The 27,347-nt window shown below is 40.7% G+C and overlaps 1 protein-coding gene across 4 annotated transcripts in view; it reads left to right on the forward strand.

The window, feature by feature from the left end:
- Nucleotides 1–27,347, forward strand: part of Mpp7 (MAGUK p55 scaffold protein 7) — a 206,088-nt gene that overhangs the window by 97,656 nt on the left and 81,085 nt on the right. For 3 of the 4 annotated variants that reach the window (XM_087206965.1, XM_087206967.1, XM_087206964.1), the window contains one exon: nucleotides 25,839–25,916. In XM_087206965.1, coding sequence (XP_087063091.1) covers nucleotides 25,839–25,916 — 78 coding nt within the window. Of the gene's footprint in view, nucleotides 1–19,355; nucleotides 19,374–22,198; nucleotides 22,262–25,838; nucleotides 25,917–27,347 lie in introns of those variants that run through there. The other variant, XM_087206968.1, reaches the window with a different exon arrangement.

The following is a 27,347-nucleotide window of genomic DNA, read 5'->3' on the forward strand; positions in this document are numbered from 1 at the left end:
CCATGATTTGTATAGTGACTAAAATCTGAATAAAAATGCATGTACACTGCCGGGCTGAAGCCTTCGGAGCCGGGGAACCTTTCCCCTTATCTCTTCCCCCTGCCCCACAGTGCTGGCTGGTGGTATGTGGACATCTTCACTGGGTGTGAGTGGCGGGTGGCAGAGCAGAGTTCGCTGAGGGCAGGCTGTGGGCGAGATGTCAGTGAGAATATAAACCTCCTTCAGAGACACACAGATGTTGGAGCTGTTGATCACCACAGTGTGGCCGACCTGACCCTAACACCCATCTTCATTGTATTCCTCTTAAATACAGCTTAGTGGTACAGAAGGTAAGATAAATGCAGTTCTTAGCATTCCGCAAGGCTGGTCATTTTTAAGTGGTTGCTGTCAGTCTGACATTTGCACTGTAAAAAGTCACTACTCATTTTCTTGTCAGAACTTACAACCTCCACATTTTCTTGCTTGATAGACCTGCATCTCCCTCCTGGAGGAATGGCAGTGTGACTACAGGTGTCAGTTTGTACTCCCTGCTCCCGTGGCGAAGCACAGGAGTATGTCAGCCTGGGTCATGCCTTCTTTGAGTTTTGTTTTCTTTCTCACTACTAGTCGCATGAAAGACAAATATATCTACATCGTTCTTACATTCCGTAGTTTTGTCACTGAATTTCACATGGTGATTTTTGCATATCAAGCAAGGCCTTCAGTGTCAAACTATCACACGCACATGCACGCACGCCCATCTAATAATGTGCCATATAGAAAGTGGTCTTCTATATATCAAACCCAGTTTTCCTACGCAGTTAGTATTTTACCTGTAACTTCATTTTCTTTTGTACTCTGGAAGCATGACAACTCTGCTTTTTTCCTTATTTTCATTTCTGTGTTTCATTCAATTAAAAGCTATGCTAAATGGGGCTAACTGGCAACTTTAAAAAGAAATTTTATTTCTGAGTTTAATTTATTTAAGTTGATGATTGTATAAGATATAAGTGATGAGAATTTGATTTTCATTGCTGAACAATGTTGGTGTGTAACTGCCATTCCATCTGATCTGGCTGGCTGGTCTAGTTTGCGCTTTTTAACCTTACACACTTCCACTAGATGGCGCTCATTCCTTTAGGAACTCAGAGCCTACCTCCAGAAACGGTAATTTTGTCACTGATGGGTTAAAATTGAAAGAAGCAAATCCAAGCCAAAGTGGTATAAAAACTTGTAAAGTTTTCTTAAGTCATGTAAAGAGCTGTGGAACTTTGTGGTGGAGGTATTTATGATTAATAATGTATTATATTTCCAAGGAATCTCATTTTATATGTCTCACATAAAGTGTATTTAAACGCTTATCGTATATCGTGTGAGGTGATGGAGAGACAGTGGTGAAAAGCAGGTATGAAGGTCGTCAGCCTCATGGCTGTTAGAGTCAGTACTCAGTCCCCCGAATAAGTCAAACTTTGTATCTGAGATACGGACGGGCTTTGGGTGCTTAAAGTTTATAATGGGCAGAGAAGGGGTATTTGCTGAGGTTCTGGGACGTTTTGTTGAAGAAGTGACCTCGAGCTCGTTAAGTGAGATCTGAGTAGGCAGCGTGAGTCGCAGAGCTTCCTAGCGGCCGGGTTAGTGGGTGAGGGCACCTTGTGTGCGCCCCAGGCTGAGTACTGCTCGGGTTCCGTGGGCCTTTTCGGTCCTGGCAACCGTGTTCTTCAGCTTCTGCTTCTCCCCTCTGAGCTCCTTCCCTCGGCTTTTGCTTCCATCTTCCCAGGAGTTCTCCTAGGTGGTTATCATTTGCTTTCTGAAAGATTGCCTCAGGCTTTTTCTTTACATTTATTTACTTTTTTTTTTTAATATGCTGTCAGAGTTTAATTGCAATAAGTTTGGGAGGGGTGTCTGCTCCTTTTTCATAACATCTACTTTTACTCCATGGATACATTTTGGAATCTGAGGATAATTAGCAGAATAATCTCATTTATTCATCTGTTACTGTGTTCCATGTCCTCTTCCAAGTGCCTTGGATTTTTCTTCCTGCAACCCGAAGAGATACTTACTAATCCCTCCATAGTTAAGACAGATGAACAGGGTTTACACCGAACCAGTTAGATGAGGAGTTAGCCTTGAGCCCAAGTGGTCTCTCTCTGGTTCTGACCTTTTCATCTCAAGCTATTTCCCTTGTTGATGGATGCTCAGTAGAATGGTGTGGGCTTTATTTTAAATTTTCTTCATGTTGTTCACATTACTCTGGGACTTGTAGATTGCTCTTTCTCTTATTGCAGGCTTTCCTCAGATGTCTACTGAGTTTCAGTCCTCTGCCTGTATTCTATGCTGAGCAGCTAAAAGCTGATTGGAGGCCCCGTGTGCCTGGGCAGAGCCTGCTGCCTGCTGGGCCCGAGTTAGAGTGTGGCTTCCAAGTGGAAGATGATTTTTTGTACCCTACACCCACCCCTACCCCTCATCATTTGGCAATATCTAGAGGCAGTTTTGATTGTCATAATTTGGGGAGGGCATACTTCTGACATCTGATGGGTAGAAGCGCCAAGGATGCTACTAAACCTCCTGCAGTGCCCAGGATGGCCTCACACAACAGAGACGGGTCCCGCTGAATTGTGAGTAGAGCAAGGGCTGAAAAGCCCAGCACTTGGTAGGCAAGGGCTCTTCTACTAAGCTACACCCTAAGCCCCTCTGTTGTGTGAACAGCACACAGTACAGTTTATAACCTTTTCCTTTGTGATGAACAAAACATTGTGTACCTGAAGATCATGAAGATATGTTCCTGTTTTAAATTCTAGACATTTTTTTTTTACCTTTCACTTGTGATCCGTAGTCTACTCTGAGTTTATTTTTGTTTATGGTGTGAGATAGGGATCAGTATTCTTTCTACCTGGATATTCAGTTGCATTACCACTTAAGGGGAGCCTTCTCTCTCACAGCTCGGTAGCACCGACCTGCTCACTGGCCCACCGTCCCCAGACACATGGGTCCAGTGCTCCTGTCTTCTGCCCCTGTGTCAGCGCCGCAGTGCATCTGTCACCTGGAGGAAATCTGTTCATGTGTCCTGCCTGGGAGTCACAGTTTAGTTTGAGTAGAATGGATAGCCCTGTCTTTTGGATCTCGTAACTCATAAGCATGGGACGCTTTCCCATTTATTTACATTTCTAATTTCTCTCAGGAATACTTTATAATTTTCATTTATAGAGCTTGCATTTCTTTCATTTAGAGTTTTTCCTAGATAGTAAGAGTTTTATCTTTTAATTGTTTGCTCCTGGTACATGCAAAGAACTACATTGTTGCAGTAATCATAGTGTCCTCAACTTTGACGACTATATCCGTAAAATTTCTTTGTCTTTTAATCAACAATGGCAGTTTTGCTTCTTTTATTACGCTTATCTATTTTCGCTCTTCTATTCATCTAGGACCTCTAGTACGTTGTTGAATGGGTATTATAATAATGATTCCTTTATCTCTTTCCCTATGGACCCTTTTTCCTTTTTCATTAGTACTCACCTATTGAATCTGAGCATTGTCCTGTACCTCTACTGTTCCTGCTATATGTAACTATGGTTCCACTTTCAGCAATATCTCCCCTGTCTGGTGGCCTTCTCCTTTTGAAAAGGAGCTCCTGCTGCCATCTTACCTTCTTTTAGCTTGCATTTTATTATCAAACCAAACCAAACCAAAACAAAAACAATGAATGAAAGATAATTTCATGTCACCCAAGCTCATGACATATAGGCAGCCGGTGGTGGGGACATCATAACAGTCATAGGGTTGTTGGAAAGATTAAAAGAGGCCAGTCCATAATACTGAGAGCACAATCTGGCTGTAGGAGACAGTGTTTGTTAGTGCTGTAATTATTAGTAGTAATCAGAAGATGCCACATTCATTTATTAAGAGAAATAACTATTTGAATAAAGTACTAAGTTAGAAGGGATTAGATGAAATTGAGACTGCTAGTCTGACTCATCTTGGGTGACCGTGTTATTAGATATATATGGGGGACAGTCAGAAGTATAAGTGGCACAGTTTTGCAGCTGACAAAATATTTTTCGAATATTAAGTTCCTTAATCTTATTAGATTTATATTTCTTCTTTGGAACTTGATGAAAGGTATTATTTCACTCTAGCTAGGAAATAACTCTCTGCCGCTACATTGGCAATTATTTGTCACACCCGTATCATCTGAGTTAGCATAGTAAGCCTCGATACCTCCGTAGTAGCTCTTCAGCAGAGGTAGAAATTAATACCTGCATGTCCAGGGCAAGAGAGTGTCTAGAATGAAAAAAGACTTCATGTGTTGCACAGAGTCATTTATCCTTCCTATATAAATCAGCAGGGAGAGCAGATTTAATGGGCTTGAATCATGTCTAACTTTTTCAAGTTTTTCCGATGTAGTTCCAACAGTACCTATTTCTTAATCACAGATTTTACCTAGTGACTTATTTATCATTACCAAATTTTAAAGATCCATGGCATGTTGAGGTCCTAACTTGCATTTTGGCAGAATATACTCTTGAAATTCACAGGACTATTTGATTTGGTGTCTTGCAACTTCTAGGAAGTGTGTTGCCAAAGTCTGTGATGTCATCTCTCAGTAAGCCAGCGGAGAGCATTGTGTCGTCTGAGATCTGGCGGTTGTGAGCCTTATTAGCACACACTCTTTTCTGTTGGGGTAGTGAGGACTGCTGCTTTGAGCATTATTGAGTGCACCCAGGGAAGAACTCACGATGTAGGGTGAAGCAGGATCTCCTAGACGGAAAGATGCTTGGAACATCGCATGAGCAACAAGTAAGACGAGCCAGAGAGGAAAGAGAACACAAGTATGGAAAGTCTGTTGTGTGGAAAGAAATGACATGAGGAATGAGTAAAAGCATACAAGTACAGAACACACACTTGATGTCAAAATCCAGATTTACACGGAAGATGTGGCTGTGTTACAGACGGTTTGTTTATATGACGATTCCACAAAATGCTTAACTTGCCTGCCAAGTTTCAAATACAGTATGCTTAAAAAGTCTGGTCTCAAGCGAAAACTTAGCAATGTTCTTGTCACATAGAAATGGCTAATGCTTGGGGAGATGGACAGGCTTCTTAGCCTGATTTCTATGTTACACATTGTGTTGTATCAGATTATACTGTGCCCTGTCAATAGGTACAAATATTATGCCTCCAAAATCATGTCAGAAAAAAGACACTCAGCATATACGTAGAGAAGATCCGGCTAAATCAGTTTCTCTTTCCAGTGAGGTAACATGTTTTTACTCTGTAAAATCTCTGCGCTTACTTGAAATGCTCCCGATTCCACGGCTTACCCTCCTTTACAATTGTCACCAAGACTAATGAGTAATTTCTTTTGAGCTGTTAAAATGTACTTTCCTCACGGCACTGAATTTTGAGTTTAAAAATAGAAAAAGGAAGTAGAGGTGACATATACAAAATTTTCTTCAGTTTTCCCCTTCTAGTTTTCTTTTTTTTTTCACACAGATATCTGGTTTTTTTCCTTTTGAGATAATTGATTGAACAGAAGAACAATTGTAGTTAATTAAAATTAGTTGCTTTTTGTCAATTCCTCTGTCTAGAAGTATACTATAAACTTTAAGAAAATAGGAGCTGAGTTTGTCTTACATCCCTTTTGTATCCTTGATGCTGTCAGGGTGCATTACTTAACTAGTAGATGCTTCCTCATTTGTGTCTTCATACATCTGTGACATTTTCATAATTTTTGTGACTTAATTTACCTTTCAGAATCTTTATGAAAGGTTGAAGTTGTGTAAATCAAATGTCTCCTAACTCAGAAGGTTTGGTTATTGTTATGTGATGACTAAATCATGGAGAGGACACTGTCCAAGCCTGTCACCTGAGTCCCACTAACAGGGAGGATCTGGATAAAGAGGTAAAGGGTTGGGACAGAGAGGGGCTGCAGTCAGAGATCGGTACACTTAATCCAAAAGAAGTGCATAGGGGAGGTCACATATGTTTTAAAAAGTGACTAAACTTTTCAGTTAAAAAAACACAGCTTGTTTAAAATGAAACAAAAGGAAATTGAGTTAGACAGGAGAAAGGATGAAAATGATGAGCTAAGGATTAAGGAAAAGGTGTCTTAAAAGAGCAGACATAATCACATCCCTAAGGCAGAGGAAAGAAATAGTATAGGTGGGAGCATGGATTGGTGAAGTAGAAAATAAAGAGGCCCATTGAAGCCAAAAGTTCTCTGAAAGGAAGAACGGAATGGACAATCTCCTGGCCAGATTGAGGGAAAGGGAAAAGGTGTAAAAATGCAGTATTAGGAAAGAAAACAGGGATGTAACTGCATGGCCAGGAAAACATTGTTTAACATAAAAACATTGTTAGAGAATATTATGGAAAACTTCACAGCAGTTAATTGAAAAACATAGGTGACATGTGAGAACTTCTATAAGAACATGACTTACAGAATTGGCAAGAAAAATGGGAAGCTAAAAGGAGAGAAGGACAGCAGCAGGCTCAGACGGCATTCACTGTCGAGTTCTACTGAGCCTTTGCAGGAACAGGACCTTCCAGTCTTCTGCAGATTGTTCTAGAAAACAAAGTAAAGAGAACATGCATCGCTCTCGTCCCATGGGACTTGGTATAACCTTGACACCAGAACTAGACAAGACCAGTGTGCTAAGGAAAATTATAGACCAATCGGACTCATGAAAATAGAAGTAAAAGCATTAGCAAAGGGAAAAGCAACAGTAAAGCTACAAAGAATCCACTGCTGTGGTTGGGGAAAGTTGTCCCCTAAGGGTCCAAGTGTTAAAGGATTGGGGGCCCACGAGGCCCCAATTGGTACATTTTGGGGGGCATGCACCTTTGAAAGGCGGGCCAGGTGGGAGGTCGTAGGTCATTGAGAGAGTGGAGGGCCTGGAGCTCCCATCTGTGCTGCCTTGCCCTTTCACTTCCTTGCTTCCCTGTGGTGAGCAGGTTTCGGTGCTGCATCTACCCGCCATCCTGTGCTGCCTTGCACAGGCCCAGATCAGCAGGGTCAATTGGTCTGGACTGGAGCTTTTAAAAACAACCCTTCTCTCTTTATAAATTGATTATCTCAGGTATTGTGTTGCAGTATCAGACAACTGAGTAACACATACAAATGAGCTGGAGATATTGGAAAAATCTATAATTGTCACATATGATTATTTCGATAGATGTAGGAAATGCAAAATTGATAAAATTTAAATCTCAGTTTTTTCATTAGAGAAAGAAAAATACTCTTAGAAAGTAGGCAACTTCTTTGCAGATGGGCCTGCCAAAATCTGTAGTACTTATTATTATTAGTGGGGGAAATTTAAGGCATTTCTTGATTCAGGAACAAATCTGCCACTACCTGTTAAAAATCTTGCAGTAGAGGCCCTTATCAGCATTGTGGGCCACGAAGAAAGAGGACCAGGATTGGAAAAGAAGACATATTTGTCATCTGTCACGTACGATGAGATTATCTCCGCATGGAAACCCAAAAAGGATCTACAGACAAGTTAGTGGAGACCTCAGGCCTGGGTGGCCAGCTGAAGGTCTGTATAGGAAGTCAGGTGTGTTGTGGAGACCAGCAGCCCAAGCCCAGTTTGAAGCAGACTTTTAAAACCCCATTTATAAGAGCGGAGGCCACCCTAGAGACAAATGTAATGAAATGCTCAGAATTAATAGGCAGGAGATTATGAAAGTGCAGAGTGGTGCCCTGATTGCGAACAGGACAGGGACAGCTCAGTGGTGCAGAGATGCCTGATCTCACGGGGGTGGTTTTGGTCCCGGGGGTTGAACTCAGGACCTCGCGCGGCAGGCGGTGCAACCACTGAGCTGAATCCCCGGCCCCTGTCGGGAGTGTTTTGTGGCTTCGGTTTGTAAAGAGCAGCAAAGTGCCACTGAAAGCCAGCAGGCATCTGGCGGTGTGCAGATGGTGCTCTACCACACACCAGGATGTATCGTGAGGTCTAAATAACGAAGGTGGCGCGGTATCCGCACAGGGGTTGGAAAGCGGGACTCAGTCATGGAAGAATCTCTGGTCACACACCTGCAGGTGTGTGGAACTGGGACAGAACAGTGAAAACACAAGGGTTACGGATGAGACAGTGTGTCTGTATAAAAAAGGATGGTTTTGATCCCTGCCTCATATCATAGATAAAGAAATCATCTTTAGGCGGGTTATAGATGGCAAAAGCGAAACTCGTACAGCCGGGGATTTAGCTCAGTGGTTCCAGTGCCTGCCTCGCAAGCACAAGGTCCCAAGTTCAGTTCCCAGTACCCAAAAACAAAACACTTAAAAGCTCTTGGTAAGATGAAAGACTGTCTTTCCATATGCCACGCAAATAGTGTAAAATTTCATTGTTAAAAATAAGAACTTAGATACATCAAAGTATCCCATAAATAAATGGAAGTGATTCATATTTGAGCCAGTAGACTGACTAAAGAATATTGCATTAGCCATCTTTCCACCGCTGGGACAGAGTCCCTGACAGAAGCCATTCAAAACAAGAGGGTTTCATTCTGGGGGGAAATTTCAGAGGCACAGGATTTGATCGATTTGACCTTGAAGATTGAATTCAGTTGCTTTGTGAATCGTGACCTGGATTCTGGATGCCCAAACTGTATCAATAATAGTGTGTGATAGCCACCTGCTGTTTGGAAATAATCACTTTTTATGACCTTTCGGTATGAAAGACATAATAGCAATTTTAGAATTCATTTCAGTAAGTAAATTTTGACACACACAATTCTGAGGATTTAATAGAGTACAAAGTTGGGAAAATAATTTTCTTAGAAAATGAGGTTGTATTTTTTATTAGAAATAAATTGCACATATTTTTAACATACTTTAGAAACCTAGGGTATGTTGTTTTCCAGGTAGTAGGAAATTTGTTTTGGTACAAGATTAAAATGATTAGTTGGATTCTGAATTTCTCCTGTCTGCCTAGGGACCACCGTTCTGTACACAAAGCTATTACAGGGTTTTGTTTCTTTCTGACCAAGAGGCCTATTGGATTATTCATGTCTGTAAGGCTTCACATATAATAGCAGCTTTGATTTTCTATGAAAAAATGAATTCATAGAGAAAAATGTTTTTCCTAGGAAGAGAAACATTTTAGGTAACTCTGCCTGGAATAGGAGAGAAATGGTAGCTGTGTTTTATGTAAAACCTGGAGTAGGGGAGGGCAGTGCTGTTTTGTTAGATACGCTGTAGGATATACGGGAGTGAAATAAAATATCCCAGCTGTGATGGCAGCAGGGCCAGCAAGTGACATTTTAAGTTATTATACAAAGCAGAAAAATAATAGTATAGCATCTTAGAACATAAAAATATATGAAAATTAACGCACACAATTGAAAAATGTATATCAGTGTGTGAAAGAGCAGAGTTTTGAGAAGGTGCAGTAAATAAGAGGAGATGATAATAGCAGTCCTGGGCTGATGCCAGAGACACCCAGGCCTGGGACACTGTCATAAATTGCGTGAGTTTAAATGTCCCCCCAGCTACAGAAGTGGCCAGGTTGAAAGACGTCGAAGGCTGAACTTTGAAAACAAATGTGAATAATGCAGCACTAAGGGTTGAGCTACCCTAAATCTCATGAAATGCTAAAACCTGTCTGTGTCTCTGTATAAGTGAACTCTTTAGAAGTAGGCTCGTCTTTTCCTTAAAGCTTCTCGTCACCATGTTCCAGACCTCAGTCCAAGAGTAGCACTGATCACAAGCCGAGACCTGTGGTTTCAGGTAAATTGCCAGCTTCTACAGAAAGTGGGTCAGTTGGAAGCGTTAATATATTCTTGTACTGCACTCATGTAAATCGCTATGAGCTGTACAGCCACAAAGAAATGTTTGATTTCCTTTTCTTTGTGACATCCGTGTATTTAGTGTGTATAGAGTGGTGGTTTTCAGAGTCTGGTTTGTGGACCCCTGAGGATCCCAAGACTATTGCCAGGAATCTACAAGGTCAAAACTATTTTCCAATAACATTATAACGCTATTTACTTCTTTTGCCGGGTTGACATTTGCATTGATGGTAGAGCACTGAGGGGTCACACTGCCGGTGCTGGTGTGGACATCAAGGCTCGTACTCCACATGGTGGTGGTTACTGGGTCATTGTGTTCTTTACCAGCATGCATTCATGTTAGAAAGCTAACAGCAGTTGAATTAAGAATGTGTTGATGAAGCAATAAAACTTATTAGTTGCATTTAATCTTAACTGCTGAGCATGTGACTTTTTAAAATAGAAGAAATAGTAAATATCCAGAGAGCACTGTACTGCAAACCAGGCTTCTGCTTGTCCCAGGGAACAGTGATTGTGGGATTGTGGGATTTGTTGAACTATGTACACTGCTTACTTTTTTCCATAGGACACCTTTAGAAATTATAGGCTTCAAATCTATAGTTTTTCAGACTGACTGGTGTTTAGAAGACATTTTTTTTTCCCAAAAAAGATCAAAGTGAGTGTTATTTCAAGAAACAACCAACCACCTTGTTTTCAGTTGATAAAATTGAAGCTTTCAAGCACACTGTACAGCTTTGAAAAGCCTCACTGCGTGGCTTTTTCGATGAAATTGGTGGTGGTATTAATGAAAGTGACTTTATTGTTGTCGTTGGATCATGACATGGGGAAAGATTTGGAAAGTGTGCGTGCCCTGATGAGGCAGTGTTTTCCAGATGACCAGTGTGTGAGGCTCCAGAACTGTGCATGAGCAGAGCATGTGGAATACAGAGGCCAGAGCAGCGCTGTGCTGGGGTGCGGGAGGCTCATGCTGCAGCTGCAGAGGCCACAGTGCCTCTCACCTCTGAGAGTTTCCGTCTGCACAGTGCTGGTGTAGTATCACCGAGTATCTCCATTTCCCCCCAAAGCTACCAGATATCTCTGCTCCTTCAGGGTGTGGGTCTGTGTGAGGCCTCTTTTTCTCCACGGACTTCAGTAAAAGCAGCACACCCTAACAAACTGAAGGCAGAAGCAGACGGGACAATCCAGTAGGTAACTTTTCAGCCAGCAATGAAAACTATCTGCAAATAAGTGAAAACAGCACTATTCTTTGGAAATTCTCATTTTGGAGAAAATATTTATTTTTCATGAGCGTGTTATTTTAACAGTTTTTAAATGGATCAATAAATCTAAAAATGTTATTAGTTTTAATTTTAATAACTACAGATATTAATTGATAGAAAACCACACACAGACTCTGGGTTTTCAGTGAACTTTAGGGGGCTAAGGAGATTATGAGACCAAGAAAGTTGGAGAACTATTAGCCTGTACTGTTCTTGCCAAAAAGTCAAGCAGCTCAACCAATTCAAAGGTGACTTTAATTTTCTCCAGTCACTGCACCAAAATGTGTTAGACTGCAACTAACTTTTCCCTCTTAACAAGATTTCTGGCAAATCTATGACATCTAAGATGTTTTCAGTTACTACAAAGCTAACCTCCTCTTCGTTGGTTTTCCTGTGTGACTTAAATCTCACCTTTTCCCTTCCCTCGTGCCAGATAGGGAGGGCTAGGAGACCCACGTGGAGATGGGGTCGGAGTGTGTGGTTCTATTCCACATCTGCCCACCGCCTTTTGGGGTGGACCAGTCGCCTCCGAAAGGAGATCCACTCTTCTAGTGGGTTGGCTGGGGGACCCCCAAAAAGGGTGGTATTTCACGATTAGCCAGGTTATTGCATCTCCTCAACCCAGCACTGACAGGCACCTTTCCTCTTGTGCCGCGTCTCTCCCGGTGTGCACAGTTGATGCCACCCAGAGCCTTTCATGGTGCTATTGGTGGGGTCCTGTGCACGGGGCCTCCCACCCTGCTACCTCAGTGAGGCTCCCGTGCATCATTTGTAGGCCAAGCTGTAGTCTGCCTGGTGTGCCACTTCTGTTATGCCTTCCAGCCTCGATTCCCCTTTCCCCTTGAGGCAGACAAGGAGGGCAAATGAGCCCCTCTGTGACCTGAGCAGAGCAGCTGGCAGATAATGCTTCTGTCTTCTTGTCTGTACTCCCTTTCTCCAAGAATGATTCTTGCATTGGAGATGGACCCCAGTTATATTCGGCTGTGGAACCTATACTTCCAGGTCCTGCTCCTTCCCTGTTTTTGATAAGACAGTGTGTCGTTACTTTTCTCTGGTTGCTGAGACAAAATACCCGACACCCAAAGTTACAGGGGAAGGGGTTTATCTGGCTCACAGTTTGTAGAAGTTTCAGTCCATAATCGGCTGGCTCCAAGGCAGAGGGGCAACAGTTCATTGTGGCGGGAGACACCGCAAACAACAAAGGACCTCTTGGCTGAGAGGCATCGCAGAGGAGAAACAGCTCATGGCGCCCACACGGTAGCAAAAGCAAGAAGGGACCTTAACAGCATCTTTCTGCTTCTTTTATCTTATCCAGACCACCGGGATTAGGGCGGTACCAAACCAGTCACACGTTCCAGATTCACCCACTTCAGAGAAGGCCCCACCTACTGTGTGAGGCTTTGAGAGACATCAAGACACAAGGCGTTTTCTTTCTTTAGCTACATGCATGTGTACACACACGCTGCGTGCTGGGAAGTGACCGACTGAGATGATGAGGGTTGATAGTTACATCCATCGCTTAAGTTCTAGAGCAGTTTTCCGCTTTAGAGTAGTTTTCCAGTTGGAAGCTTTCTTTAAAATATGGGGTGTAATTTTTCCCCCTAGCTTTGGGTGCTAGTTGTCAGTTGGGGACAAGAAGAAAAATTTGCACTTAGCATCCTCTTAGGGACAGTTACCGCAGCATTAGCAGCCTCCCAGCGCTGCAGGATTCTTCTATTCATGCCTCACTAAGTACTGATTTTAAGTTTTGAGCATCTATTTGATGAAACATATTGGGTTATGAGCTAGGGACATAGTGGTGAACTCTAGAGACATTGTCCATAATCTGTGAGTTTCCTTACCTGTTTTCACAGGTATAAGTAGATAAACATAATAAAAATACAAGTACAGAGTCTGATAAGGGTGAAAAACAAAAAGCAAAGGGAGCTCTCAGAACTAATAATGACAGAGAACTAATTTTGATTGGCTAGGGACGCTGGGGAAGTTGTCTTTGTTCAAGGGATGCTGGAGCTGAGACCTAGAAATGACTCACTGGCATGCAGAGAGAGAAGTCCTGGGCAGGAGAGACTCATGCTCCCGAGGGCCCGGTATTGGGCCCACGTGGCCGGAGGGGCTGGACTGGCTTGGGCCGAGTCCTGCAGGAGCTGGGCATGCCAGGCCCAGAGCTAGCTTGGCCTTGTAAGTTTGCTGCCAAGCATATCCTCAATTTCAGTGCAATGGCAAGCTGTCGAAAGGCATAAATAAAGAAGTGACAACCAGTTTATGATCGCAGGGTATTTCCATTGTGAGTGAGGGCTGGTTCCTGTCCAGTCCACATTTTCCATACAGTCGCATTGGGATGCACTCCAGGCCCTAACCAGATATTACCTCATCAGTTTCAACAGAATTTGGGGATGTGGGCAAAGGGTGCTTCAGTTCCCACAGGGATATGATAGTGAACAGCAGTGATAGCAAACAACAACAGTAGCTACCTTTCCTTGGTCTGTGAAGCCATTCTGTTGGTTACTCTTTTTTTTCTACGTATCTTTCCATTCAGCTGTGATACCTTTTTCTGTGTGAGGATCTCATTCTTCTCACCAGTGGTAGAGCTTTCTTCTAGGAGACGAGAATGACAAGAGCAGTGAGTGCTTAGGATGCATCCTGTTTGCCATATTAATAAATGCCCAGGTCTAGAGATTTTTCATCATGAGCCTTATTCAGCCTGCAAACCCCACTGTGATTTTTCTCAGCTTGATCCTGCACCCTCTCCATCATTTGCTACCGGTGTGTTTGAAATTAATTTCTGCCTTGCTGTGTCCACCCAGATAATCTTCCTTCAGCTCTGCTGCCTCTGCCCTTGTCCTAGGCCTCTGCCCCTTTTCTTTCACTGTCTTTCAATAAATGTCAAGGGAGGTGGCATTTACGTTAGTGTCCCTCAGGAATGTATGTTCTCTACTTGAGCATAGATGGTACAGTTCTGTGTTTTTTGTTTTGTTTTGTTTTGTTGTGTTGTATTGTGTTTTCAGCCAGGATCTCACTGTGTAGCCCTGGCTGGCCTCAGACTTGCAGTGGTCCTCTTGCCTCAGCCTCCCAAGTGCTGGGATTACACGTGTGCACCACCACACCGGGCTGTGCTTTGATTTTTATCTTTAGATCTTGCTTGCATCTTGCATATGTGAAGTACGAGTGGAAGGTGGTAGGGTAATTGAGACTACAGTAAATTACCATTTATTGCCTGTTTTCTATTTTCCAGGGGTATCACAAAGCTCTCTTTAAATGGTTACATTATTTAATTTTCATAATAACCCTCACATAGTAGGTAGTATTGTCATCCTATTCTAAATAAGAGGAAACTAAGGTTTAGAAAGTTAAGGAAGTTGCATAATGGCGAGGAAGGGGCAGAATTGGCATTTAAACTCAGATATAAATGACTTCCGGGCTCTCAGTAAGTTATATTGATCCTTTTCTAAAACTGAAAATGTTATGAACTCTTCTGTTACGTCCTCCTTGTCCCTTCCCCGTGTGGACGGCAGAGAAATCCCTGAAACAGAATGGGCCCATCTGCATGTCTTGGGGGCAGTGAGGAGAGGCAGTTGGGATGAGCATATTTTACTTCACAGCAGCTGACGGATAGCACTGGAGGAACCTAAGGACGCGGAGGCTGCCTGAGTCCATCCGACCTCTGAGAAAAAGAAGGGAGAGGTGTGGCGGCACAGGCCTGGATTCCCAGCACTGCACGAGGCTGAGGTGGGGAGGATTGCAAGTCTGAGTCCAGTCTGGGCAGTTAGGTCACTCAGAGAAATCCTGTCTCCCAATAAAAGATAAGAAATGGCTGGGGATATAACTTAGTGCAAAGGCCCTGCATTCAAAATCTCCCTTACTGAGAAAAGAAAGGAAAGAGAAGGGAAGGGAAGGGAAGAAAAGAAAGAGAATAAAAAAGGAACGGAAGGCCAGAGGAGCCCTCAGAAGGAACCAGCATGGCACTGACCTCTTCCCTGCGTTTCGGTTTCTGGCCTTACCCCACCCAACCCATTCCGACCCGTTCAGGGAAAACGGAACCAGGCTCAAATCGAGTTTTGTGTCTCCTCTTCTCCAGCAGCTCATTATACTTTCTGTTGGCTACAGTCCAAGCCTTTTAGGTGGAGCATCTGTCTGCACGCTGGATTATTTTCCTAAAAAATACGTGTAAACAATGTGCACAGTTTCCAGGAGATCTTGGAACCCGCCGAAAGCCACCCACCCACAAACTCTCCTGGCCCACAGGCCCTCGGTATATGCCCTGCAACCAGTTAAGACAGCTCATTTCCACCTTTCATTACTAAAATATGTATATTTTTCAGCTGTAATTATGGTGCATGTTTGTTAGAACATAAACTACAAATAGATGTACAGCATAATCACTGCTTGTAGTGTGTCGAAGCCTGTTCAGGTTCCAGGTTCCATGGCATCATTTTCAATATCATCCATTGCCACCTTAATGCAAAATTTAACAGTTTCCAGTTCTTCCATGAAGACTGAAATACAGGTTTTTAAAAAATGGCAAATCTGATCATTACAATATGAATGGAGTAAAAGATATATGTACAAATAATGGGTTGTTTCAAAATGAAACAGGCTATCAACTTCTAGATGAATATTTTAATTTCAGTTTTATTATTGTTGTTGAGATGCTAAAAATATTCCAAAATAGGCCATGGCAACTTTCTTTCTCTAGAATATTGTTCTGGGAATCTGATCTGCAGAGAATGTTCTGAGAAGTGATTTCAGTACAAATACTACATGTTCAATCATCATGGAAATGTTGGTGACTTAATGTCTTTTAATAATTTAACTTAAACCTAAAAACTGTTTTTTGTTGTGTATATTTTGCAAGACTTTATAGGCATGTCCCTTGTAATAATTACTCATCTGTTTGAATAATACAGATGTTGCCAATACCCTGGCTTGAATTGAAGGCAGAGTACCAGTTGCTCCCCATGGGCTCCTATAGAAGGGCTTCACTGCTGTTGTTGTTATTTACCTCTGGCCGTGTGATTGAGACAGTACCCCCTCACAGCTTTGCTTTTAACTGTGCTTATGAACACAAATGTACTTACAAATTCTGTGTAATACAGAAGGCTAAAGGACAAAAGCATGATAAAAGATCTGTGTTGTAACTTGAAAGAGTAATTCAAGTTAAATGAACTATTGTTTTCAACTAAAAAATGCATTGGGCTAGTGGAGATGTGTCACAGTGGTGAGTGCTTGCCTAGCATACACAAGGCCCCGGGGTCCTCTCCCACGCACACACGTGCGTGCGTGCGTGCGCACACACACACAGAGCACAAAGATCAGGTAGAAATATCCACCAAAATGAATCTCATAAGCCAAATGAGCATAAATTGAAAGCTCAGAAAAGATTTACCTAAATTCTTCTCCTGGAAATAGAAGTGATCTCATTCCATTTCACAATAATGCTGCATAAATGAACTAACAGCCGCCTTGTTAGAAGGGAGAGTTAATTTACATTAAATATTTAACCCAACCCCTTCCCCTACATGTACCTAGAAATTTTGAGTAATTGCAAACATTCTTTTATTTTTTAGTTGATTACTATTTTCTATTCATTAATACATCTTTGACTTTCATTGTTACCAATATTAGAGAAAGTACCGATTTTAGCCATGTCTAAGTTGTTTGAAGGCAGGTGTGATGGTGCATTCCTGTCGTCTCAGAATAGCCAGGAAGTTGACACAAGGGGATTGCAAGATCGAGACCAGCCTGGGCAGCTTTTTTTTTTAAAGAGTAGGAAAAATTTATTGGGAGAAAGAAACCTTCTGCCTAAGAGAGACAGAAGGGGGTCTGGAAAGTGGGCTGCCCACCCACCCCACTTTTCAGAGATGTTTTATACAGCAAAGCCATGTGGTGAGGCGGGTACAAAGTGGGATAAAACTATAAGACCCAATGGAAATTTACAAGGTGGGCATAAGGTGGGACAAAACCATAACCAACCAATAAAATTACAAGTACAGTCACCCAGGTAATATTGATTAAATGGGGATCAAATGGGAAGACAAGTCGCATACAAGGAATTTCCCATTTAGAATATCAATCACTGTTATCTATCTCTAGGGGAGGTAGTACTTCTTTTCCTTTTTATAATGCTAACCAGTGAATGTGCCTCAATTGTTCTCCATGTTTATTCCTTGCTGTGTTTAGCCTGGGCAACTTAGGTACTGGCCCTGCAACAAAAAATTTCTGTAAAGCCCAGGGCTGTAGCTCAGTGGTAGAGCACCTCCTGGGTCAACCCCTAGTACTATTAAAATTATTTTAAAAGAAAATGGATTCATCATTCTACAGCAAAGTTCTTCCATAGCTATTAGCAAAACCAATACTCATATATGCGATTTCTTCGAACTGGCAAAGTTTCTTTTAAATGCTTTGATAAGCTTGAAAGAAAGTAAGGGAAATCTCCGTGTTTCAGAAATCAAAGGTAAACTGTATTCTGTTCTGGTGGCTACTGAACCCCATGTTGTAAGGACTGTGCTAGGGTTGGGTGTCCCGCTCCCAAAATATAAGCAAAATCAGTACCCAGGCACACACGTAACAGGGGTACTTTTCTATGGCTACTTTCTCAGGGAAATGACAAAGAAGATGTCGGTCTCTTCCTGGGACAAGGTAGAAACAACAAAAAAATCTACTTTAAGAATTTGTGACCATAGAGTGGCTAGTCCATGGTGTGGGACTTGCGGCTCCTATCTGCCAAGTACAGGAGTTCTTCACTGTGAAGTTAGAGTGACTTGGGACGTTGCAAGTACGCTCATGAGGTACAAAAATTTTCCTGAAAAGTTATACCATCGACCCAGGACTCCTTTTTGGAAAGCCACACGGAGGATGTCCTGACAACACGATTTACAAAACATCTGAACCACAACCAACAGGCATACCAAGCAGCAAGGTTAACACCTAAGCCCTTGTATTATAGTCTTCTTGCCTGTAAGTATATTTAAATAGAAGTATCTTTAAAATGATATGAAATAAAAGGTTTCAATCATTAGAAGAAGAAGAAGACAAAAGTATTTGAAAATAGGCCATATTTGAGCCACAGGAATAAAAACTATACTCATTAAAAAGAAAAAAACAACCCACAGATTAAACACAGCTTAAGAGAAAAAAGTGAATCAGAAGATAGATTTGAAGAAAATTCCCAGAATATAGACAGTGAGAGCAGCGCATACCAATTTGGTTTTCCGTGAAATCCTGGCAGGTGGCAGACTGATCCTAGAGGCCATGAGGGAGGGCAAAGGCCGAGCAAGCTTTGCCTGACTGGATATCAAGCGTGTACAGAAAAGTGTTGGCTGAAAGAGACACACAAGTGAACAGAACAGAGAGCCCAGGTATTAACACTTGTGTGAGAGTTTTATATATTTTTATTTTAAAAAATCTGTTAGTACTTATTTTTATTTTATTTTTTGAAGCAGAGTCTTGGTTTGTTGCCCAGACTGGCCTTGAACTCCTGGACTCGGGTGATTCTGCTGCCTCAGCCTTCCATAGAGCTGGGACTGCAGGTGCTCACCACTGCACCCAGCTGTGTGGGAGTTTTAAATAGTATTAGAATCAGCGGGAAAAGGGCTGGGGATGTAGCTGCCTAGTAAAGTGCTTGCTTGGTATGTACAAGGCTCCAGCTTCAATTCCCAGAGTGAACCCCCCACCCAGAAAATAAATGTTTAAGAGGTGCTATCCTTTTGGAAAAGATAGTTAGAGGCTCTTGTGGCTGTGAGGTAAGACTGGTCTGCACAATTAGACTGTAATACTTTGAAGAAATCATAGTAGCACTCCTGACATTAGGATACGGACTGTTTTCTTAAGAAACAAAATGTACAACCATAGAGAAAAACTGAGTATCTTTGGCTGCATTAAGATAACACCTCTGTTTCCCAGGGCCACAGAATTATTTAAGATAGGATAAACAGTTGACAGATAGTCCAAAAAATATAGTGGTTTAGGCACAACTAAAGTAAAGGAAAAATGGTTTTTTTTTGTTTTTTGGTACCGGGGATCGAACTCAGGACCTTGCACTTGCGAGGCAGGCGGCGGAACCATTGAGCTAAATCCCCGGCCCAAAGAAAAATGTTTTAAAATTTTAATCGCATATATCTATGGGTTACAGTGTCATAATTATTTATGTAAGTATATGCAAATATATTCAAACCAGTGTATTTAAGATTTCCGCGTCTGTAAACATCTTTTTATTTATTTTTGTTTGTTTGTTTGTTTGTTTGTTTTGGGTACCGGGGATCGAACTCAGGACCTTGCACTTGTGAGGCAGGCGGCGGAACCACTGAGCTAAATCCCCGGCCCTAAACATCTTTTTATTAACGTGTAATAATGGTATGTATTTATGTGGCACAGTGTGATATTTCAGTACGGTGTACAATATGTACCTACTCAGTAATCCTTGGGGATGTGCTAGATAGATGCATACTTCTCCTCCAGAAGGTGTTTTTGAGACCCCAGTTCTTTCTGTGTGTTGGCTTTACAGTCTCCTCTAGTCTAGTAATAATCTGCATCTGGGTGGAGGGAAGGATAGGGTTTGGAGGAAATACGCCATGTTTTAAAGGTCTCAGCCTCGATGTGGCATTGGAACTTATGCTCACTTTCATGCTAGAAAACTAATCCCAGAGGCAGGAAGCAGAGAGGTTGAGTGGTACTGGAAGTGCAGCCCGTAACTGGGCAGCTGCTTACCTCAGTTGAGGTTCAGTTACTGTGGAAGCAGGGGATTCATATTGGGAACAGCTAACTGCCCCTGCCTCATAAACTATTAGGAGATGAGGCCTAGATTGGAGAAGATCTAAATTAAAACCATCCTGGCTGCATCTCATAGGCATCTGATGGGCAGATAGTCTGACAGCACCAAGTGTTATCTGTCAAAAGTGTGGAGAAGAGAAAATGGTCTGCCTGCCTTTGGCCATCTGTCCCAAGGCAGGAGGACTCTAGTAGTGTGGGGTGCGATGGCAGAAGAGTACAGACTGCTGCAGTGTCCTTTGGTCCCAGAGTGGATATATAAGCACTGTTAACTAATATGATAGAATGTCTTTCAGCTTAAAATGAATCAACTAGAACTATATGTACCTACCTAGTTACAGTCAATATAAAATCGAGTGAAAAATATAGTTGCCAGTGAAAACGGAACTATTTATGTAATTAAAGAGATAAATAATAGCCATATATTGTATACAGATGTATTTATGGCCTAAAATGTGAATATATCCAGCAATTTCAGCATAAGCTTTTTTGTTTTGTTTGCTTGGAAGAGAAGCAGAGGAAAAGGATGGAAGAATGGGTCTTTGGCTGCATGTTTTATAATTTATTTCCTAAGTTAGCCAAACCAAATACATCAGATTAATTTCTGTTGATTTTTGATGCTGATCATCCAGGTGTTTATCATATTTTCTTTTGTTTTTTAAAAAAATCTTTAATATTTCAAAAATGGGAGATTAATAGACTATTTTAAGAATGCTTAAAGTTTTAAAATGATGCACTATATACTGTGACTACCGTGGGGGAAAAAGTTAATTTAGAGGTGTCACATGAATGAAAATTTCATATTGAATATGAAACATATTTAATTTGTGATTTTATTTTCCTGTGTTGCCTTATCATTGCTAGTAGTACAAATGATCTGAATGTTCATGCCCTAATTATTCTTATGTAGTACTAAAGTAACAGCAGAAATTAAATTGACAAAAACTTAGGTTGCACAATATTGTCTAAACCTTATGTTTGAAAAAATGCAGTTTTCTGTAAAGTGCAATAAAACAATACCCAAATAAAATGAGATCTATCTACATATATGTATTATTATCCCTTCCCTAGCTTACTTTTCTAAATAGAAAGATTAGAGTCACTTCCACTCATCATATTTTATTTTCAAATTGAAACTGGAAATCTTTTCTCTAAAATGGGAAATATTTTAGTCATTATTTTATAAATGAGCAAGACTCAGAATAGTAGGCCCTCTCTTTTGTTTCCCCATAATTTGAATATCATGATTTAAGTTTTAGATAGGGGAGTTGAGTTGCATAAAAAAAGAAGGAATGAAGTAAGATAAAAATAGAAAAATGAACAAAGGTGATAAAATAATCTAAAGGATGATTCTTTGAAGATAATAGTAAATAATATTAGTCTAATGAAGAGATGAAAGGAGAAATAGAGAAAGAACAGATATACCAAAGAAGAAATAGTAAGGGAGAAAAAAGTAGGTATCAGGAAAATCAGTAAGTTTTAAGAGATTCTTTTGCTTAAGAAGATTCAGATAAATATTTTAAAATCCAGACTAAAAAATTAAATGGTTTTCTAAGAAATACTACTTTCTGCAGAGGATAGAGGAGACAGAAAAATCTAGATGGAGAAATTACTATTCACAAGCCAGAAGTAAAATTGGGTGATAAAGCACCTCTGTAAAATGTATCCGAGCCAGTTATTTTTGCAGGGAAATGCCACCAAGTATTTCAGGGAAGAGAACATTGCAGGGCTGTGAGGATGTTTTCAGAGCACATTAAAAGATAGAAAGCTTTCATGGTTTTAAAAATAATGAAAGAACTATAACAGTGGTAAACCCAATGAAGGCAGAACTCAAAAGTAAATGTCAGTCTCAGTTGTGAAAATTGATATATAAATTCCAAATAAATATATAAACATATTAATTCTAAATAAATTCTAAGTAAACATATAAATTCTAAATTCTGTAAATTCCAGTGGACATTACAAGACTAACACAACAGTATATACTGAAAGGACAATGAAATTGAATATTCATTCTTTTAAAAAATTCTTAATAAATTTAGAATGTATCTACAGCAATGTGAAGTCAAAATTCATCATATTAAGGACAGGAGCAAAAAAGGTTGTGATCTCATGAGTTTTATTACTTTTTTTTCCTGCCCGTATTGACTAAGAAAATCAGCTAAAAGAGAGAGAGAGAGATTAGTAGTATCAAGTTGGAAAGGAGGGTGTGCAATTGGCACTGTTGCCTCTGCCCTGTTTGTTGCTTTGTTTTGGGATCAGTTATTTCTCTTGACAGCCAATTTTAACTTAATTTTTAAAAAGAGAGCCCAACCATTCCTTTACTGTTCTTTTACTATTTCTGTACAACATACTTTGAAGTTTCCAGCTCTTCTTGATTGCCACTGTCTCTTACTGATTTTCTTGTTTAGGAATCAGAGTTCCCTCACCTCTACGTCCATGTTTTAAATGAGGAAAGTAGGTTGGGGGTGCAGGTAAGTGCTAATTCCAGACTGGGTACTATTAATATAGTAGGGATTCAGACTGCTGAGAAGTTATTTTCAGTACTTGTTTTATACTCAGAAACCAGGAAAAGGATTACAGCTTTCACTTATTTGATACAATTCAGAAGACTATGGCGGTTTTCTAATGTAACACTTCTGCACATCACTGAGAGGTGTACACAGATGACCACTTTGGACTACCTCCTAAGCTGGATTCATGCTTTGATTATTGAAGCTTCTCTTTAAAAGCCCTACAATATGCAACTAAAATTATTGACATCCAGTTCCCTTGCTAAAATTAAATATTTGCAGGAGGTATGTCAATGAAGGTAATTGTAGCTTTCTTATAAGAACTCATTGCATACAGAAATTGTTTTTAATTTAGCTGACCTTTTCTGATTACAATGTTAATATAGCAAACAAACCCTTATGGACCGATACATCTGTACTGTTTAATAGAGCCTAATGTGTAAAGATCTTGAAATGTCCTTCTTTCTATATAGTGTATCTAAAATTCTTCTGCATGGCCTTATTTTATGATTTTACTTTTGAATGAGTGTGTCTTTTCATCAGATGAAATTAATTTAACCAGAGTATCCTCATCTCACCAGACATCTATATCCTCACAACTCGTTGTCTTGCTGTTGCTCAGGGGAGAAAAAGGAAGTACACTGTTATTATGTGGTTGAAGCTACAGTAGAAAATACTTAAATGAGATTTTGCAGGTTTGGCTCTATCTTCTATTTAATGATGGATGCTAGTTTGCTTACTGATGATTAAGCCACCTTTTGATTGTACATCTGTCCACTGGATTCTAAAATGTTGCCACTCAGGAAAATTTGCCTAACTCTATCAGTGAATTTTCCTGGGATATAACAATAAATTATAGAGTGTGTAATGTGAAACTAAGTCCTGTTCTCCAACAGGAAAGCTACTAGCCATATGTGAGTATTTCAATTTCAGTTAATGAAAATTACATGAAATTAAAGAGTCAGCTCCCCAAGTGCACCAACCATACTGCAAGTGGGCAGGAGCCACATGTGGCAGTGGCTGCACACCTGGACAGGTAGGTGTGGGACATTTTAGAAAGTTTCACTAGATGGCCTTCGGTGATGTCTGTGAGTGTCACCTCTTTGTTTTAAAATCATTTTTTCCCTTTGGTATTATGAATACTAATGAAGACTAGAATTTCTGTCAGTATTTTGTTTTGTTTTGTTTTGTTTTTTTGTGGTACCAGGGATCAAACTCAGGACTTTGCACTTGCAAGGCTGGTGCGGTGCCACTAAGCTAAATCCCCAGCCCTCTGTCAGTATTTTTAGAAACAGAGAGCAGCTCAGAATTATTTAGAATAAGTCTTTACACTTTTCTACCAACTTAATTTCTAAGATTATGTAGTAAAGTAACACACATATCAATGTGAGATTGCCCGCGTTTTGAAATTCTAGGAAAACACGTGAATTCTTGAGATGGTACAAAGTGCAGGGTTGGGCAAGGAGAGGGTGGGCCATTCTCTTTCTTGGTAGGGACCTAGACAAGATGGTGAAGGTGAAACTATTTGCAGAATCGAACTCAGGACCTTGCCCTTGCAAGGCAGGCGCCGGAACCACTGAGCTAAATCCCCGGCCCTGGTTCTAATTATTAATACAAGTTGATCCAGAGCAAGTTGAAGCCATCAGAAAGCAAAGATGAAGAGGAGGGATGGAAGGGAGTCCCAGCACTCCTCTAGCTGTTGGGAGGGATCATTGCATTCCATCTCTCTTCAGACTCTCCGGTTCCCTGCTTGCAGGGCACATTCATGCAGCAGGGAAGGAAGTGTGTGAGGAGCTCAGGAAGGTTGATCCTCAGAGAGGCAGGGGAGCTGCTTAAGGGCTCTGATGCTGACCCACCCCACGTGGCCGGGCCCGGAAGCCCAGTTCCGACTCTTGCTACCGTGGGAGTGTACCAAGTTATTTTGCCCATGCATGTCTGCTTATTTGTAAAATGAGACCATCTTACTACCTACCCTTTCAGGGCTTGTAGGCTTCTTGTGGGCTAAGGAATGAAAATACTAAGCGCATTAAAGACTATAGTGCTAGTATTGGTAGCAAATGTTACGTAGGTATCACAGTGCCAAATAAATAGAAGCCTCTCTGTTATAGCAGGGAAGCATACATTTAAACAAGTAACTGCAATAAGGCTGGATGAGTTTTATTACAGGAGGTCAGTGTTCTATGAGCTTATATGTTGAGGTGATGTAATTTCTGATAATTTAAACAAAATTAATTTAGCTTTTAGTATGTCTGGGTTTTATTTCAAGTCATACTTTAATAGTTTCTTAGATCAAATCTTACTCTTTTTAGGGTTTGTATTCTTTAAATTTTGTTTATCACACCGATATGATAAATGTTTAAAGATTCCAAGATAGTAAGTAAAAATGTTGCCCTGACCATCCTGGTAATAGTGTAACTGTTCAGATCCTTTCCCCATTGCTTTACATTTTGTGCCCGGTTGCCAAAAAAGTAATAGAATCCTCTGTTAGCAATAGCATCTGGCTAATCAAAATAAAGTCTGTCTTCCAGACTTTTACAGGAAAGTTTGGTTAGCTTTGAGTATAATTAAAGAATGTATTATTGGATACCTATTAAAAACAGGAAATGTGAGGTGCAACTGTTTTTCATATATAGTGAAAGACAGGTTTCTTCAGCTTTAAGCAGAGGCTAAATTGAGTTTTGAAGTATAAGATATTAAGGACACCTACGTAAGAGGGAAGTGGATTAAACTTAAGTACTGACAGTTATGCATTTCTCAGTGTCTTTCACTTCTTAACATACTGTGAGATATTTTTAAAGTTACTTAGTTTGCCTCATACTGCATTAAATTAGATTCTCGCCTTTGTGTTTCTTGGATCATAATGGAAAATGAAATACAAAATTGTTATTTATTTATTAATGTATCTTGTTTGACACTGTGAAATAAGCTTTTATTTAAGCAAAAATAGTTGGGAGAACTGTCTGTAGTTATGAGAAATCCCTTTGTTTCTTTGCAGTTTGACTTTGGGGGGAAGTTAGCAGTTGGGAGAAAGAGCGTCAGGAGCCCTGGGAGGAGCGTACTCCGGGCAGGGCCTTTCCGGACTCGACACCCAGGCGTGCTGGCACCGTCTCCGTCCCTCCTGGCGGGGCTGTCTCAGACCTGCCAGAAAGTGGCTTCCGGCTTAGTGCTTCACTTTATTCGTAATTTATGTTTTTATTAGGACTAGAGAGTACAGCTGGTCCTTGATGTATTGAAGCACTGTATTTTAGAAATTACAGATTTCAGAAACCTTACATGCTTATTCAGGAGGAAAAACAAAGATTAGTTTTTACGTGGTTTGTATTTGATGAGTATGACTTTTCCACTTGACTCCACATTGTGAACAGTGGACACAGTGACGGATGAATAGTACCTGTGTGCTGTCTATAGATTTATTAAACTCACTGCTTTAGATACGCTCAAGGGCTCGAGATTCTGTTTGCAATTATAAAGATAGGTCTTTAGTTCTACTCGATTGTTGGCTCACAGGTGAGCTCACTTTCCTTTGGTTTTCTCTCAGATTCACGAGAAACTCCACTCCTATGAGAAGCAGAGTCCAGTGCCCATCCTGCATGGCGCGGCCGCCCTGGCCGATGACGTAAGTGTGCCTCTCTGAGCTCCCGGGACGTGGCTGCTGCAGACCTGGCTGGGGCCAGACCCATCCCGGTGCAGACAGACGTGTGTGATCCTCCGAGTGAAAACCAGAAGAAGGTGCAGATGTTTCCAAAAGCCCTGTCATCACCGAGCTTATGCTGATATTATGTTGATTTTCATTCACTTTCCTGTTCTGAAAAGCATGCATGTAGCTCCGCTCACGTTCCGCCTTGGTAACTACGTAATAGAAATTTTAGGCTTCAGACTGTGTGGAGAGAGAGAAGCTGTCAGGCGTTAGTTTTCTGAGACAGTCACAGACAAGGGGAATGCTTTAGAGAAATAAAGACAAATGAGATAAGTTATATTGCTGACAGTGCTAAAAAATGACAGGTACTAGGAAAGGAATGAGGCATATGAAATACATGAAAAGATGGGATTGTATTTAAAATGGATTATAAAGCATAGTAATGATTTATGGATATTAGACCTTTCCAAATTACCTTCATAACCAAAAAATAAATTTTAGAAGCAGTTGGCATTGATGGAGTACTTAATTTCCTGTAGCTATAATTTTATTTTAAGCCTGAGGGAGGGGACCTCGCTTGCTGATGCCCCCTGTTAGCTTTCAGACTCGGATGGATTGAGCGCACACCTGGATAAACTGAGAAGGACACTCAGCGAGGCGAGAAAGGTGCTTAGTGTGTGGCAGTGACAGCCTGTAGCTTACTGGTTGCTTTACAATGTTTTGCTTCTGTACAGTTTTGCAAACTGTCATTCTGTTCATTAAAATTTCAGGGTCATAATATACTAAGAAAAAGATTAGCCATCTTCAGGAGTTGACTTTCTTTGATATACTTTTATATTTTAATTTATAAATTAATGCACATGTAATAAATATCTAAGTTGTGAGCTGTTTGCTTAGTCCTCAGATGTCTTCCTCGCTACATTTATCGACAGACATTGCAAGTGTGTTCAGTATATATGTTTAACATGGAAGTTTGCTTCTGTGTTGTAGAATCAAAACTTTTGAGATGGAGAGTAAGGGTATAACTATAGGTGTCTTAGTAGACAAGACAGCAGTAATAACTTGAAAAAGCCTTGAAAAGTTTTAAAACACCTACTGTTGAGCATTTTGGTAAACAGTTGGTAGAAACCAGTGTAATTGAACCCTAAGTAATATAAAATTGCTCTTTTTAAAGATTAGTATCTGAGGCTGGGGTGTGGCTCTGTGGTAGAGCACTTGTCCAGCGTGTATAAGGCTCTGGATTTAATCCTCAGCACTGCAAAAGTAACAAATTCATTAATTAAATGAAAAATTAGAATCTGCTCCATAAACAGGTTAAGACTGTTTTCTACTTCATCAGAGCAATGTATTTAAATGTTAAAATATATTGTATATTAAACAACTTAAAATACAAAGAGCCTTTTTGTAATT

This window comes from Heterocephalus glaber, unplaced genomic scaffold (genome assembly GCF_053883595.1).
Source record: "Heterocephalus glaber isolate CG9 unplaced genomic scaffold, H.glaber_assembly_v1.0 deba00000738, whole genome shotgun sequence".
NCBI lineage: Eukaryota > Metazoa > Chordata > Mammalia > Rodentia > Bathyergidae > Heterocephalus > Heterocephalus glaber.